Source organism: Tupaia chinensis, unplaced genomic scaffold, assembly GCF_000334495.1.
Source record: "Tupaia chinensis unplaced genomic scaffold, TupChi_1.0 Scaffold000323_1, whole genome shotgun sequence".
In the NCBI taxonomy this organism is placed as follows: Eukaryota; Metazoa; Chordata; class Mammalia; order Scandentia; family Tupaiidae; genus Tupaia; species Tupaia belangeri.
In genome coordinates this window covers 1,728,561-1,740,070 of record NW_006159817.1, presented here as the reverse complement: position 1 = coordinate 1,740,070, position 11,510 = coordinate 1,728,561, and the positions used below count along the sequence as shown (strand labels likewise).

Here is an 11,510-nt window from a genome sequence, read left to right as displayed (position 1 = left end):
CACCTCACACTGCAGACTGGGGGGGAGGGAGGTTGACTCCACCCCTTGGGGACCCCTGGGAGGAAGCACCTGCTGGGACAGCACAGAGGGCCTTACCCAGGGGACTCTGCCAGTCAGAGAGGGCACAGCTACTGGGTTCACATCAGAGAGGACAGGGGCAGCCCCAGGCACAGCCTCCTGGGATGAATGGTGCTGACTGAGCAGCTGTGTAGAAATTTTGGGGCAGTCCCACAGCGCCTCCTACTGGTCAGAAGCACACAGGTCCCCCTGACTCAAACTCCTGTGAGTTCAGCTGGTTTCTATAGCTTGTCAGGTCACCCTGACACACACACACACACACATGCACACGTCCTGCAGGTGTTGCCTTACTTCAGAAACATGTGACATTGGACTTGTCCTCCCCTATTATTCAGTAATTCCTTAATTGTGAGACAATTAAATTATAAAAGGTGAATTAATGCTTCGTTATAATCCGTGACAGGGATAAAAGAGCAGACAGTGCTGAAGACTCCAGGGCATTTTATGGCCTTCTATCTTCATGTTCCTGAGTAGGAAATGGCAGCGTAAATGTCCAGTCGGAGACTGTTGGATACGGGCTCTGGGAAGGAGGAAACCCTGGGCAGCAGGAGCAGAGGCCAGGTTTAGGCCACTCCCTGGGCCAGGAGCAGAGTGAGCTCTGAGACATCTGTCCGAGGTTGGAACCCAGAGCAGCTCCTTCTGAAGCTGTGACCCAGAAAACAATAATCTTCACTGTGTAGGACTTCAGGATGGAGCTGTTGGTTCCACATAGCCTCAAACTCACCCACCTTCCCCAGACTTCCATTCCAAGAGATGGTTCTGATTGACAGTCCAGTGCCCTGAGGAAGAGGGCTGTGAGTCTGGTGTCCCAGCTCACCTGCTCCTGTGGGCCAGAGTAAGAAGCAGGTCTGTGTGAGCCCTGGGCCCCCTCCCTGAGTCCCTGGAAAATGCCCCCATTATAAAGGACTGGGGGAGAAAGGCTGCAGGGCAGGGAGGAGGTGCTCAGAGCTTGGTCTCCAGATGCTCCCATGGGGGTTACACAAACAGCTGGGTCTTAGCCCCTGTCCAGACTCCACGGCAGAACTGCTCCATTTACCCACATTCTGGGGCCTTGCTGTCCTTCAACACTTGGTGATCAGATTCGGGCCAAGAATGTAAAGAGGAAAAGAAAAACAAATGACAGAAACTTGAAGGAAAGAAAGAGGAGTATCAGATCCAGGAGGTCACGGTGCAGTGGGGGCTCAGAGGTGAGGACATTCACACATCAGTGAGGACTCCTTTTATTCAACTGCCCTGGAGCCAGCTGAGTGGTTTACCAGTTGTCCTGTAAATCCCTGGGCTCTGTAATTCCTAACATCACAGTATTCCCTGCTGGACACGGGGCCTGCCCCTTCCTATCACTGTGATAACTAAGCACATGGGGCTCTATGCTTTTCTTTCTTTCTTTTTTAATTTTTTTAGAGAGATTTTTCTATCAGATTTGTTTATTCACCAGAGAGAGGCAGAAAGTGAGAAATCACCCCTTGGGGGGATGACCACTCGCAATCCCTTCTATTGCATCCTCCTCTTTGGATTTTGGGCATGCATGCACATGTGCCAGGCATGATTTTTCAAGCTGCCCGGTCTGGGGTTCAAACTGAAGTCAGCCATGTGGGAGTCCAGTAATGTAACCATTACGCCATCTGCTGGTTCCAGGCTCTGTCCTTTCTTTAAAAAAATGATTGTTTTATTTAACTTTGTTTGTTTGCTTGTTTGTTTGTTTTACCAGAGAAGGACAGAGTGGGAGAGCAAGAGAGAGAGGGAGGGAGAGAGAGAAAGCAAGCCTCCAGGTCCAGCACTCGAACCATGGTTGGCCATGTGGGAGTCCTAGTGCCCTTAACCACCATGCCACCTGCCATCCCCAAACCTCTTTCTTTTTTCTAAAATGATTTTTCCTGGTGTTACTACCCAAGACAATGAGCAAAAATAACCTGGTTCCTCCAGAACTGCAACAGTGATGCTCCCACAGTTGAATTCTTATCTCAATAGAAAAGGACACTTCAGCTAAGTGTGTTTGGGGTTTTCTTTAAGAGAGATTTTTGTTATAGGGTGCATGTGCTCATCAAAGACACAGAGACAGAAAGACAGAAAATGAGAAATGAGTCCCCAAGAGGAATGGCCATGCCATAATCCCTTCTCTACTCTTCTCCATTTTCCACCTGGGATTTTGGAGGTGCACACACACGTCCTCAGCATGAGTTTTATGCCACTAGGTCAAGGACTCAAACTGAGGTCAACTATGTGGGAGTTCATCCACATAACCATTACACCATCTGCTGGGCCCAGCATAACATTTTTTAATGCCAATTATTGTGAACTACGCACCAAAGATCCAACTCTCCTTGCTGTTTCCAGACCCTGGACGTGAAAAGTCAAAGCTCAGTTAAAGGCACAGGGACCACGCACAGGTGGGAAATTGCCCCGTGTACACATTGGGAATGCACAAGAATCTGGGTCAGAGAAGCCTCAACTCAGTGATGTGCCAGTGTGGACCTGGGGCATGTGTTGAGTAGGATTCTAATCAGGGGTGGGGTATTTGCTGAAGGTCTGATTGTCACTATTCCATTTTCCAGAATGTCACGAATAAGGCCAGCCCTGGCTCTGTCCCTGCTATGGGCCTGGAGGGAGGCAAGGAGTCTCCCTGGGTTGACCGGGAGTCGCTAGCCAGGGATGAGGCCCTGGAAGGTTGAGACATGGCTCCCGGTTGCCTGGACCCGACCTTCACTGTGGGCTAAACTCATGTGCCCTGACCTCCAGGTCCACAGAAGGTCAACAGCACGGGCTCTGATGCTGGGAGGATGATCTGGCCTCTTTTTGTTCTGGCTGTAGTGTGACAGCATAGGCTTATGGTGTTTTGTCTGGTAGCTGTGGTTTTTGTTTTTGTTTTGTTTTGTTTTGTTTTCCTCTATACTTATAGAGTAAGTAAGTAGGAGTTTTCTGATTGTAGAATTTTGTCTTTATAATATTAGTATCACTTGAGTACTTCATTAACAAGCAGTGAGAACACCTGTGGGGTTTTTATTCCACCCCTAACTTCCTGAGTCACCACGGTGAGCATTACTGTGCCATGTCGGGCAGCAATAGCCAGCCTCGTCCTCAGGCTGCAGCCCGGAGGTGTGCAGAACACCTGCCATGGCTGAGGCATCCGTGGACCCAGAGAAGTGGCTGGGGACCCTGGAGCCCTGGTGCTTGTCTCAGTCTGAAGAGTAACTCAGGAAATACTGGGGAGGGCTCCCTTTCTTGTGCTGGGGCCAGTCTGTCCCATAGCTCCCCACACTGAAGCCACTGCTCAGGGTGCAGGTGAGTCTGGCAGATGCTCCAGGAGATGCAGAGGAGGGGAGGGAGGCTGAGTCAGCACAGGCTGGGACAGGGAATCTGCAGAAAGAATTACACAAGGGTCATGGGGCAGGGATCAGGTAAAAGTTCCTCATAGTTTGGAGCCAGCGGGTCTGAGGCAGGCTGGGAGCTAAGACCCAGTGTAAAAGCCTGTCCCTACCTGTGCAGTGAGAGGGGAGAACCAGGTGGAGAGAAGTCCAGGCCATGGTGGACACAGTCCCTGGTCCCCACATGGCTGCGTGTCCCAGTTCTCTCTTATCCCCTCCCCCCTGGCCTAGAGGAGGAGGCTCATGCAAATGTGTCCCTGTCCCCTGCCCTTACATCCTCTTCTTACCCAGCAGGTGGCACAGGGAAGGTGGAGAACAAAGAGGCTGGTCCTGGCCTGGTGGGAGAACATGGGAGGAGGCAGATGAGGAGGGAAGTTCCAGGACCCCACCCAGAGATGACCAGCTCCTGCATCACTGAGCCCAGGCCCACTCTTCATCTGTGCCCCCCAGGTCAGTAGTTCCTTGAGGACTTCCCTGTGGACACAGCCCAGAAGCTCTCCCACAGCGCCCCCTGCTGGCCTCATGTGGAATCCAGTCTCTTGGGCCTTCCTGACTTCCTGCTCTTTTCCCCTCCTCACTGTGTTTCCACAGAGGGTCTGAGGGGTTTTCAGGACCAGCTCTGGGATCAGCAGGCTGTTACTGAAATCAGCAAATTCTGTGTTCCCCAGGGACTTGTGGTTTCAAAGGGGAAAATACCAAGAGCCAATCATAACACAGGAAACATAAAACCTGCATCTATCAGAAGTGCCTTCCTAGGGGCCAACAGATGGCGTAATGGTTACCTCACTGGGCTCTCACATAGTGGACCGCAGTTCAAGTCCCAGACCTGGCGGCTTAAACGCAAACCAGGTGTGTGTTCATGCATGCCAAAGATTCTGAGAGGAGAATGGAGGAGAAGGGATTGCGGCGTGGCCATCTCCCACTGGGGGATGATTTCTTGCTTTCTGTTTCTCTGTCTCTCTGTCTTTTCAGCAAGCACATGTGCCTTATAGCAAAAAATAAATAAATAAATAAATAAATAAATAAATAAACAAACTTACAAAAAATAAAGTACTGCCCGTCTTCACATGGGAGGGTCAGGGGTCCACATCCCGTGGCCTCTGCGTGCACTCCAGGGACACGAACATATTCCCGGGATCCAGGCTGGATGAGCCCGGAGTCAGTCACTGCGGAAAGACCATCCTGTGGGTGCCTGTGTCTTTTTCTGTCAGTCTCCATTTCTGTCTCTTTATCATGGAATAAAAAAAACAAATAAATAAATAATAAACCATTATAGTTTGGGTAAAGAACAGAAATGCCTTCCCCAGAGTTCTGGAGTTGTAGAAGGTGAAGTCAACACACCAGCAGATGGGCATCTACTGAGGGCCTGGTCGTCACACCCACCATCTTCTCACTGTGACCCTCTCCGTCATGCCTGTGTAGGGACAAAGAAGTGGCCTTTGTCATTTCCAGGCCCTTCTGTGACCCCTGAGGGTCCTGCACTGTCCCCTCTGCTGACATCACTCATCATCTCCTGCTGTCCTCAGGGGAGGTGGCACTTGCCCAGGGAATCAAATTCTCTTTGCATTATTTGCTGGCTGTTGTAATGACGTTCTTACAGATATGTTAGGAGTTTTTATACAGCTAGAATTAGAAACATTTCGAACTGCCTTGTAAACTACATCAGAAAGAATAAAATTAGTTCGTTGTGAATGCAAACCATTTCTTTATCATTTGAATGATTTCTCAGTGCATTCTCTATCTTCTGGATAGGTAATTGGGACATAAAAATCTTTTTAAAAATGTCTGTGTCACACATGTTCATCATTTTCTGTTCCATCTACGGTAGATGTGACAGAATTCCCAGGTAAAATGTGGGCTCCATTCTGAAGACTGAGAAGTGGAGTCAGGGACCCTGGCCTCTTAGGATACTGTCATCTGTAAAGGGCCTTCTGGCTCCTGATGCTCCTGTCATAGGTCACAGGTCACAGATCCTTCACCGAGTGAGGGATGATCAGAGACGCATCTGCCCAGGTGCACACACAGGTGACAGCACTGTCCCTGCGTCAGCAACACCCACCCCAGGCTGCCTCCACCCTCGGCCATCAGCCCAGAGCAGCAGTCTCTGCACCAGGTCTGCGCCTCCTCCCTGCCCACTGCTCTCCTCTCCGAGCTCACCTTCATCACCGGGACAGACACCTGTTTCTGGGCCTCAGCCCCGACTTCCTTCCCTCCTCCCTCAGACAGTCAGGTCATGGGAACCCCAGCAGGGTCAGCAGGGCTACTGCGGCATTGATGTCTTTATGTGCAGTTTCTGAGGCTTTGCTGAGATTTCCACCTCCCCATCCATTCAAGCGTGCTTTATTCAAAGGCCTCAAGTGACTCTATCAGACCATCTTCACTCATCGCAGGTTTGGAACCAGGGGATAAAACTATGTATTCATTTATGGATAGTTTCTTTTTTTTTTTTTTTTTTTTTTTTTGAGAGGTTTTCGCTATAGGGCGCATGCGCTCACCAGACAGACAGAGACATAGAGACAGAAAGCGAGAAATCACCCCCCAGAGGGGATGGCCACGCCGCAATCCCTTCTCCTCCATTCTCCTCTCGGGATCTTGGGCACGCACGCACAGGTGCCTGGCGTGTTTTTCAAGCCACCTGGTCCAGGATGCAAACTGCGGTCGACTACATGGGAGTCTAGCGATATAGCCATTACGCTAACTGCTGGTTCCCTATGGACAGTTTCTTTAACTTCTCTTATTTGGTCCAACTGCACCAGACAGGAAGAACTAAGGAAAGGGTTTTTGTCTCATTTTCCTGTGGGTGGGGAGCACTGTGTGAGTGCCGGGGCTGCTGTGCCATGTATTGCAGTAATAGTCGGCCTCGTCCTCAGGCTGCAGCCCGGAGATGTGCAGAACTCCTGCATTGGCCGAGGTGTCCTTGGATCCAGAGAAGCGGCTGGGGACCCCAGAGCCCTGGTGCTTGTTTGATTCTGTGTGGTAGTTCAGGAGATAGCGAGGACGGCTCCCTGGCTTCTGCTGGTACCAGTATATCCTGTAAGGCAGAGAGGGAGGGCGGCTGGGTCAGCACAGGCTGGGACAGGGAACCTGCAGACACAGACACGTCTGGATGATGAGCCAGATATGAGGATGATGACTCTCAGGGCTCTCAGCCGGGACACCGAATGTGGCTGGGAGACTCCCTGTGACCTCAAGGCCTGTCCCTACCTGTGCAGTGAGAGAGGAACACAAGAAAGAGAGGAATCCAGGCCATGGTGGACAAAGCTTCTGGTCTCCACATGGCTGGGCTGCCCCAGGCCCCCTTTTCTTCCTACTCTGTAAATAAGGAGGGGCTCTTCATGCAAATGTGTGTCCATCCAGTGACTGCCCAGCCCCTCCCTGAGCCCTGGACTGGGGCTCAGTTCACACTGCAGACTGAGGGGGAGGGAGGTTGGCTTCACCCCTTGGGGATCCCTGGAGACCGCACAGAAGGCCTTGCTTAGGGGACTCTGCCAGTCAGGGAGGACACAGCTGCTGGGTTCCCATGGGAAAGCACAAGGCCAGCCCCAGGCCTAGCTCCTTTTTTCTCTTGGATTAAATTATGCTTGCTTTTGTGATGCAGTGTGATGCTTCAACACTTGTGTGCATTAAATAATTGTCAAGTGTTTAACATAACTGTCAACTTAGATATTTAATATGTCTTTCTTCATAATACTTTTTCATTTATGAGAGTGAGGGAGACAATGACATTAAGGGAAAGGAACAGAGACAGACAGAGGTATTTGTGGCAGGTCTTGGTGTGGCAGCCTCCTCCCCAGCTCCTACTTAGCCAGGATGCAAGTGTGTGCCGAGGGCCTGGCATGATCAGGTTTGCAGGGACTAAACCCGGTGTCCCAGGCAGCTCCAGTCCCCAGTCCATGGTGCTCCTGTGTGCCCTGCAGGGAGGGTGACCAAGTGCTACTTCTTTGGGGGGTGGGGGGAGGAGAACATCGAGAATGTCAGCTTGTAGCTAGTCTGAAGTATATAAAATATTATTATAGAATATACACGCCATCCTGGGCCTTCAACCACGTCACGTATGTTCCCTCCTTCTGTCTGGCCTTCCCTCCCTTCCTCCATTCATTCAGTCCCACCTCTTTCACTTCTCTCATTAAATTACTTCTTTATTTATCTGCTCGTACTTTTCATCATATCCAAGTCATTCTTTCCACATCCATTGTTGGGCTGTTTCCCGCTAAGGTTTTCTGCCAAGGTTTTACAGCTTCAGCTCCTCTATGTCGGTCGTGGCTCTGTTTTGCATCAGCAAGTGAATGTCCAGTTCCCACAACAGCGTTTGTTGAAAAACAGTCCTTCCCCATTGACGGTCGTGGCCTGCGTGTGGAAGACAGCACGGCCGTGTTTGTCAACCCAGGGGTGATCCCTGGGCTCTCTGTTCCACTCCACTTTCCCACACATACGTCTGTGGACCTGTCAGCACCACTCTGCTTCATTGTTTCAATGCTATTTATTTTCCTTCTTTACTGCCTGAGGCAGGTGTGCTCACCAGAGAAAGAGTGAACGCATCCCTGGCGGGGCGAGGTCACACCGCTAACTTTTTCCTTGCATTCCTCGTCTGGTCAGGATTTCGGGCTCACATGCACACATTTGGCATCTTTTCAAGCTCCTAGGGCTGGGTTTCGAACTGAGGTGGGAATCGCAGTCAGCCATGTAGGACCGGGATCTCTTAACCACCAGGTCACAGGGCTGGCGCATGGCTATGTCAGTAGTTTAAATTGTACAAGTTGACCATGTCCTCAATTTAGTTTATTTCCTAGCATTTTATTATTTTAATGGTATAAAGTACATGATTTCATTCATTTTATTTGTGGGTAGTTATCCCAAATCGACATATGTTTGTGTGTTTACTTTATATTTTGAACCTGCTAAGTGTATTTCATAGCTCTTATACTACTTGGTGGAATGTTTAAAGGTTTTTCTCTCTAGAAGGTCACGGGCTGGGAAAGCAGAGGTCCTCCTATTCCATTATTTCTAATTCCTCTTCCTTTTATTTCTGTGTGACCTGATTGCTCTGTTAGACCCTCCGGCCCTGAGCTGAGTGGATGTGGGGAGATCAAGTGCTCTTCCTGTCCCGGTATTAGAGAACCCTCCAAGGTGGACCTCCCCGCCCCCCACACTCTCCATTTCCACTCTCCCGAAACACGTGTTATTCTTATTACTATTGTTATTTATGTCCCCTGTGTTCCTTCAGATGATGACAGCTCCCTGAGGAAGGGGCCCTTCCTGCCTTGTCCCCACTGTGTCCTGAGCCCCGCGGCCAACTCTGGAGCCGGGCGCACAGTAGAAGCTGAGTACATGGTGTGGACAGAGGCCCTCCAGTCGGCTCTCCCGGGTCAGACCCACCAGTGCTCTGCATCCTCGTTCTCCCCTGGTCCCGGTTAGGACTGACCGTGGGCTCCCACATTCACGTGTTTAGAGCCTAGCCCCCAGTGTGTCTGTATTTGGAAGTTGTGCCTCTGTGGGGGTCATTAGGGTTACTGAGGTCCTAGTGGTGGGGTCCTAATTACCGAGGATGGGTGTCATTACAAAAAATCTAGAAACAAACTACACAATGTCCAGGGGGTCACTATGTGGGGACACAGCCCGAGATGGTGACCTGCAGGCCATGAAGAAAAGACTAGAAGGACCCAGCCTGCGGACAAGTGGATAGGCCCTCCAGCCTCTGGACCTGAGAGGGGATAAAGATGTTGGGGACCGCCCAGCCTGGGGCCTGTGCTGTGGGGGCCTCAGAGACTCATGTGCCCCTGGGCTCAGCTCAGGCCCACCCGCCCCTGCCCCCTGGACTGTCTGATAAATTCAAGAAAATGCACAATGTGTCATTGCCAAAGACCAGACGTGGGGGCAGGATCAGAGAGGGCGAGGACAGGTTCTCTGCACAGAGGGGCCTGGACAGGAGCTCAGACCCAGATTTTAGACCAAACAAACAAAGGAACAGCTGACTTGGCCCCAGTGGGTGCTGAGCAGAGAAGCCCCAGGGCTGCAGACAGAGGGTTCTTGTCGCACTTCCCCCCTGGCCTGGAGCACTGTGTGAGTATTGAGGCTGTTGTCATAGGAGTGACAGAAATAGATACCCTCATCCCCAGCCTGGAGATCTGAGATGGTCAGGGAGGCCGAGGTTCCAGACTTGGAGCCAGAGAATCGATCTTCGATCCCTGAGGGCCGATTGCTGCTATCATAGATGAGGAGTCTGGGGGACGTCCCTGCAAACTGTTGGTACCAGTGCACATCATATCTACCGATGTTGCTGCTGCCTCCCCTGCAGGAGATGGTGACCCTCTCACTCAGGGCCCCAGACACTGAGGATGGCTGAGTCAGCACAGTCTGGGCCCAGGATCCTGGAGGTGGGAGAGACACAGAGAGGGTGATTCTGGGCGTAGAGACAAGAAGAGAAAGCAGGGCCCATGGTGTCCCCAGGCCCTTCCCCTGGCCCCGTATCTAGTCACCTGTGCAGTGAGCCAGGAGGGTGAGCAGGAGAGGGGACCAGGCCATGGTGGAGGGGATCCTGAAGTCTCGCCTTCTGGGCCCACAGCTGAAGCAGAGCTCCCCCAGTCTCTCCCTTCCCCTCTTCATGCTCTGAGAGGGGGAGGGGGCATTCATGCAAATGACCCCCACCTCCAGCTTTCAGGGCCCACCTGGCTCTGAGTCAAGCCTCTCTGCCTGAGAATGGCAGGGGCAGCAGGGGTGGGGCTGTGTGGGCCCAAGTGTGGGAGGTCCCAGCTGTGAGCCCTGAGCAGAGGGTAGCAGGCAGAGCCAGGTGGGTGGAAGGGTTTCTCAGTTCTGATCCCCCCTACATCTCTCATGAACTGGACCTGGGTGGCCCCTGGTGTCCCAGCACTGACACAGCATCCTGTGACCTGGTGACCTAACTCCCTGAGAGACAGCCCTGCCTCCCCCTGCCCTGTCAGTCACCAAGGCCCAGGTGAGACTGCTCTGTGGGGGCTGAGAGGACCAACCAAACTGGGGGTGAAGGAGACAATGTCATTCTTCTTAAAGGTATCTGATTATCGGTCTGTTTAAAAATGAGAACAAAGAATTAATTTCTGATCTGAAAGTTCATGTATATGAATTATTTTGTCAAAATTATCAAGTTTAAAAAATCTGATCTACGAAAACTGTCAAAATGAAGAACGCTGTTTGCCACAGTGCAAGTCTCTGCCCCTCACCGCTACCCTAGTTTCTGTGTGGAGTTAAAAGGGCTTAGAGAAAACCAGTGGGCCTTCAGTATGGCCTCTGTATTAGAAAGCGTGTGACCATGGGATTCTGCCCCTTGAGAGTTTAAATGCATTAAAATTTTAACAGATTTACATCATATAAATTAGTCACCTATTTAAAATTGGCCTATGTGTCTATGTGAAAGAGAATCTATAGTGCATTTTAATTTTTCATTTAGACTCACGACCAAGTTGAAATGATCTTTAAGTCATGTTCATTTTGACTTGCAACTGTTTTGAATTTTTTTTGTTTTGTACATATAGGCAATGGATATTTTATGTTTACAGCCAAAAAAAAAACATGAAATTTTTATGAAATGTCTATGGAATTTTATTTATTTTCAAGATTGAAATAAAATTTTGACAAATACACTTGTGACCTGTCTTCTCAGTATGGCTCGCTCTTGAATGAGGCCTCAGCGCCCCCTGCCGTCCGAGGGCCAGAGTCCCCCAGGTCTGGGATGCACAGCAGAGGGCCAGGGAGAGAGAGCTGGTCTGCTCACCCACTAGACCTCTGCCCCCTCCTCAGATAGGCGGGACTTCTTCACTGCCCAGGAGCCCCCTCTGCAGGCTGTAGAGGCAAATCTGGCCCACTGGCTGTTTTATTTTGTTAATAAGTTGCAATTTACATAATGTGAAAAGACCATTTAGAGTATAGGACTTAGTGGCATTTGGTGTCCACCATGTTGTGAAACCCCGTGTCTACCTAGCTCCAAACACTGTCGCTGGCCCAAAGGAGACCCCACACCGTTAAGCGGTCACTCCTTCCACACTCCTCTACCCTGGGAACCACTAGAGTTTTGTGTTTCTATAAACTATGTGACTT

General features: G+C 50.7%; 1 protein-coding gene and 1 pseudogene across 1 annotated transcript; both read right to left on the bottom strand.

Moving 5' to 3' along the window:
* Positions 1-6,206: 6,206 nt before the first annotated feature.
* Positions 6,207-6,701, bottom strand: LOC114008362 (immunoglobulin lambda variable 5-45-like; annotated as a pseudogene).
* Positions 6,702-9,090: 2,389 nt separating this feature from the next.
* Positions 9,091-10,058, bottom strand: LOC102498349 (immunoglobulin lambda variable 1-40). The gene is made up of 3 exons (XM_014589023.2): positions 9,917-10,058; positions 9,477-9,808; positions 9,091-9,141 (listed from the first exon to the last, which is right to left on the bottom strand). The coding sequence occupies exons 1-3, from the start codon at positions 10,041-10,043 to the stop codon at positions 9,091-9,093; spliced, it is 510 nt and encodes a 169-aa protein (XP_014444509.2). The 5' UTR covers positions 10,044-10,058.
* Positions 10,059-11,510: the final 1,452 nt, after the last annotated feature.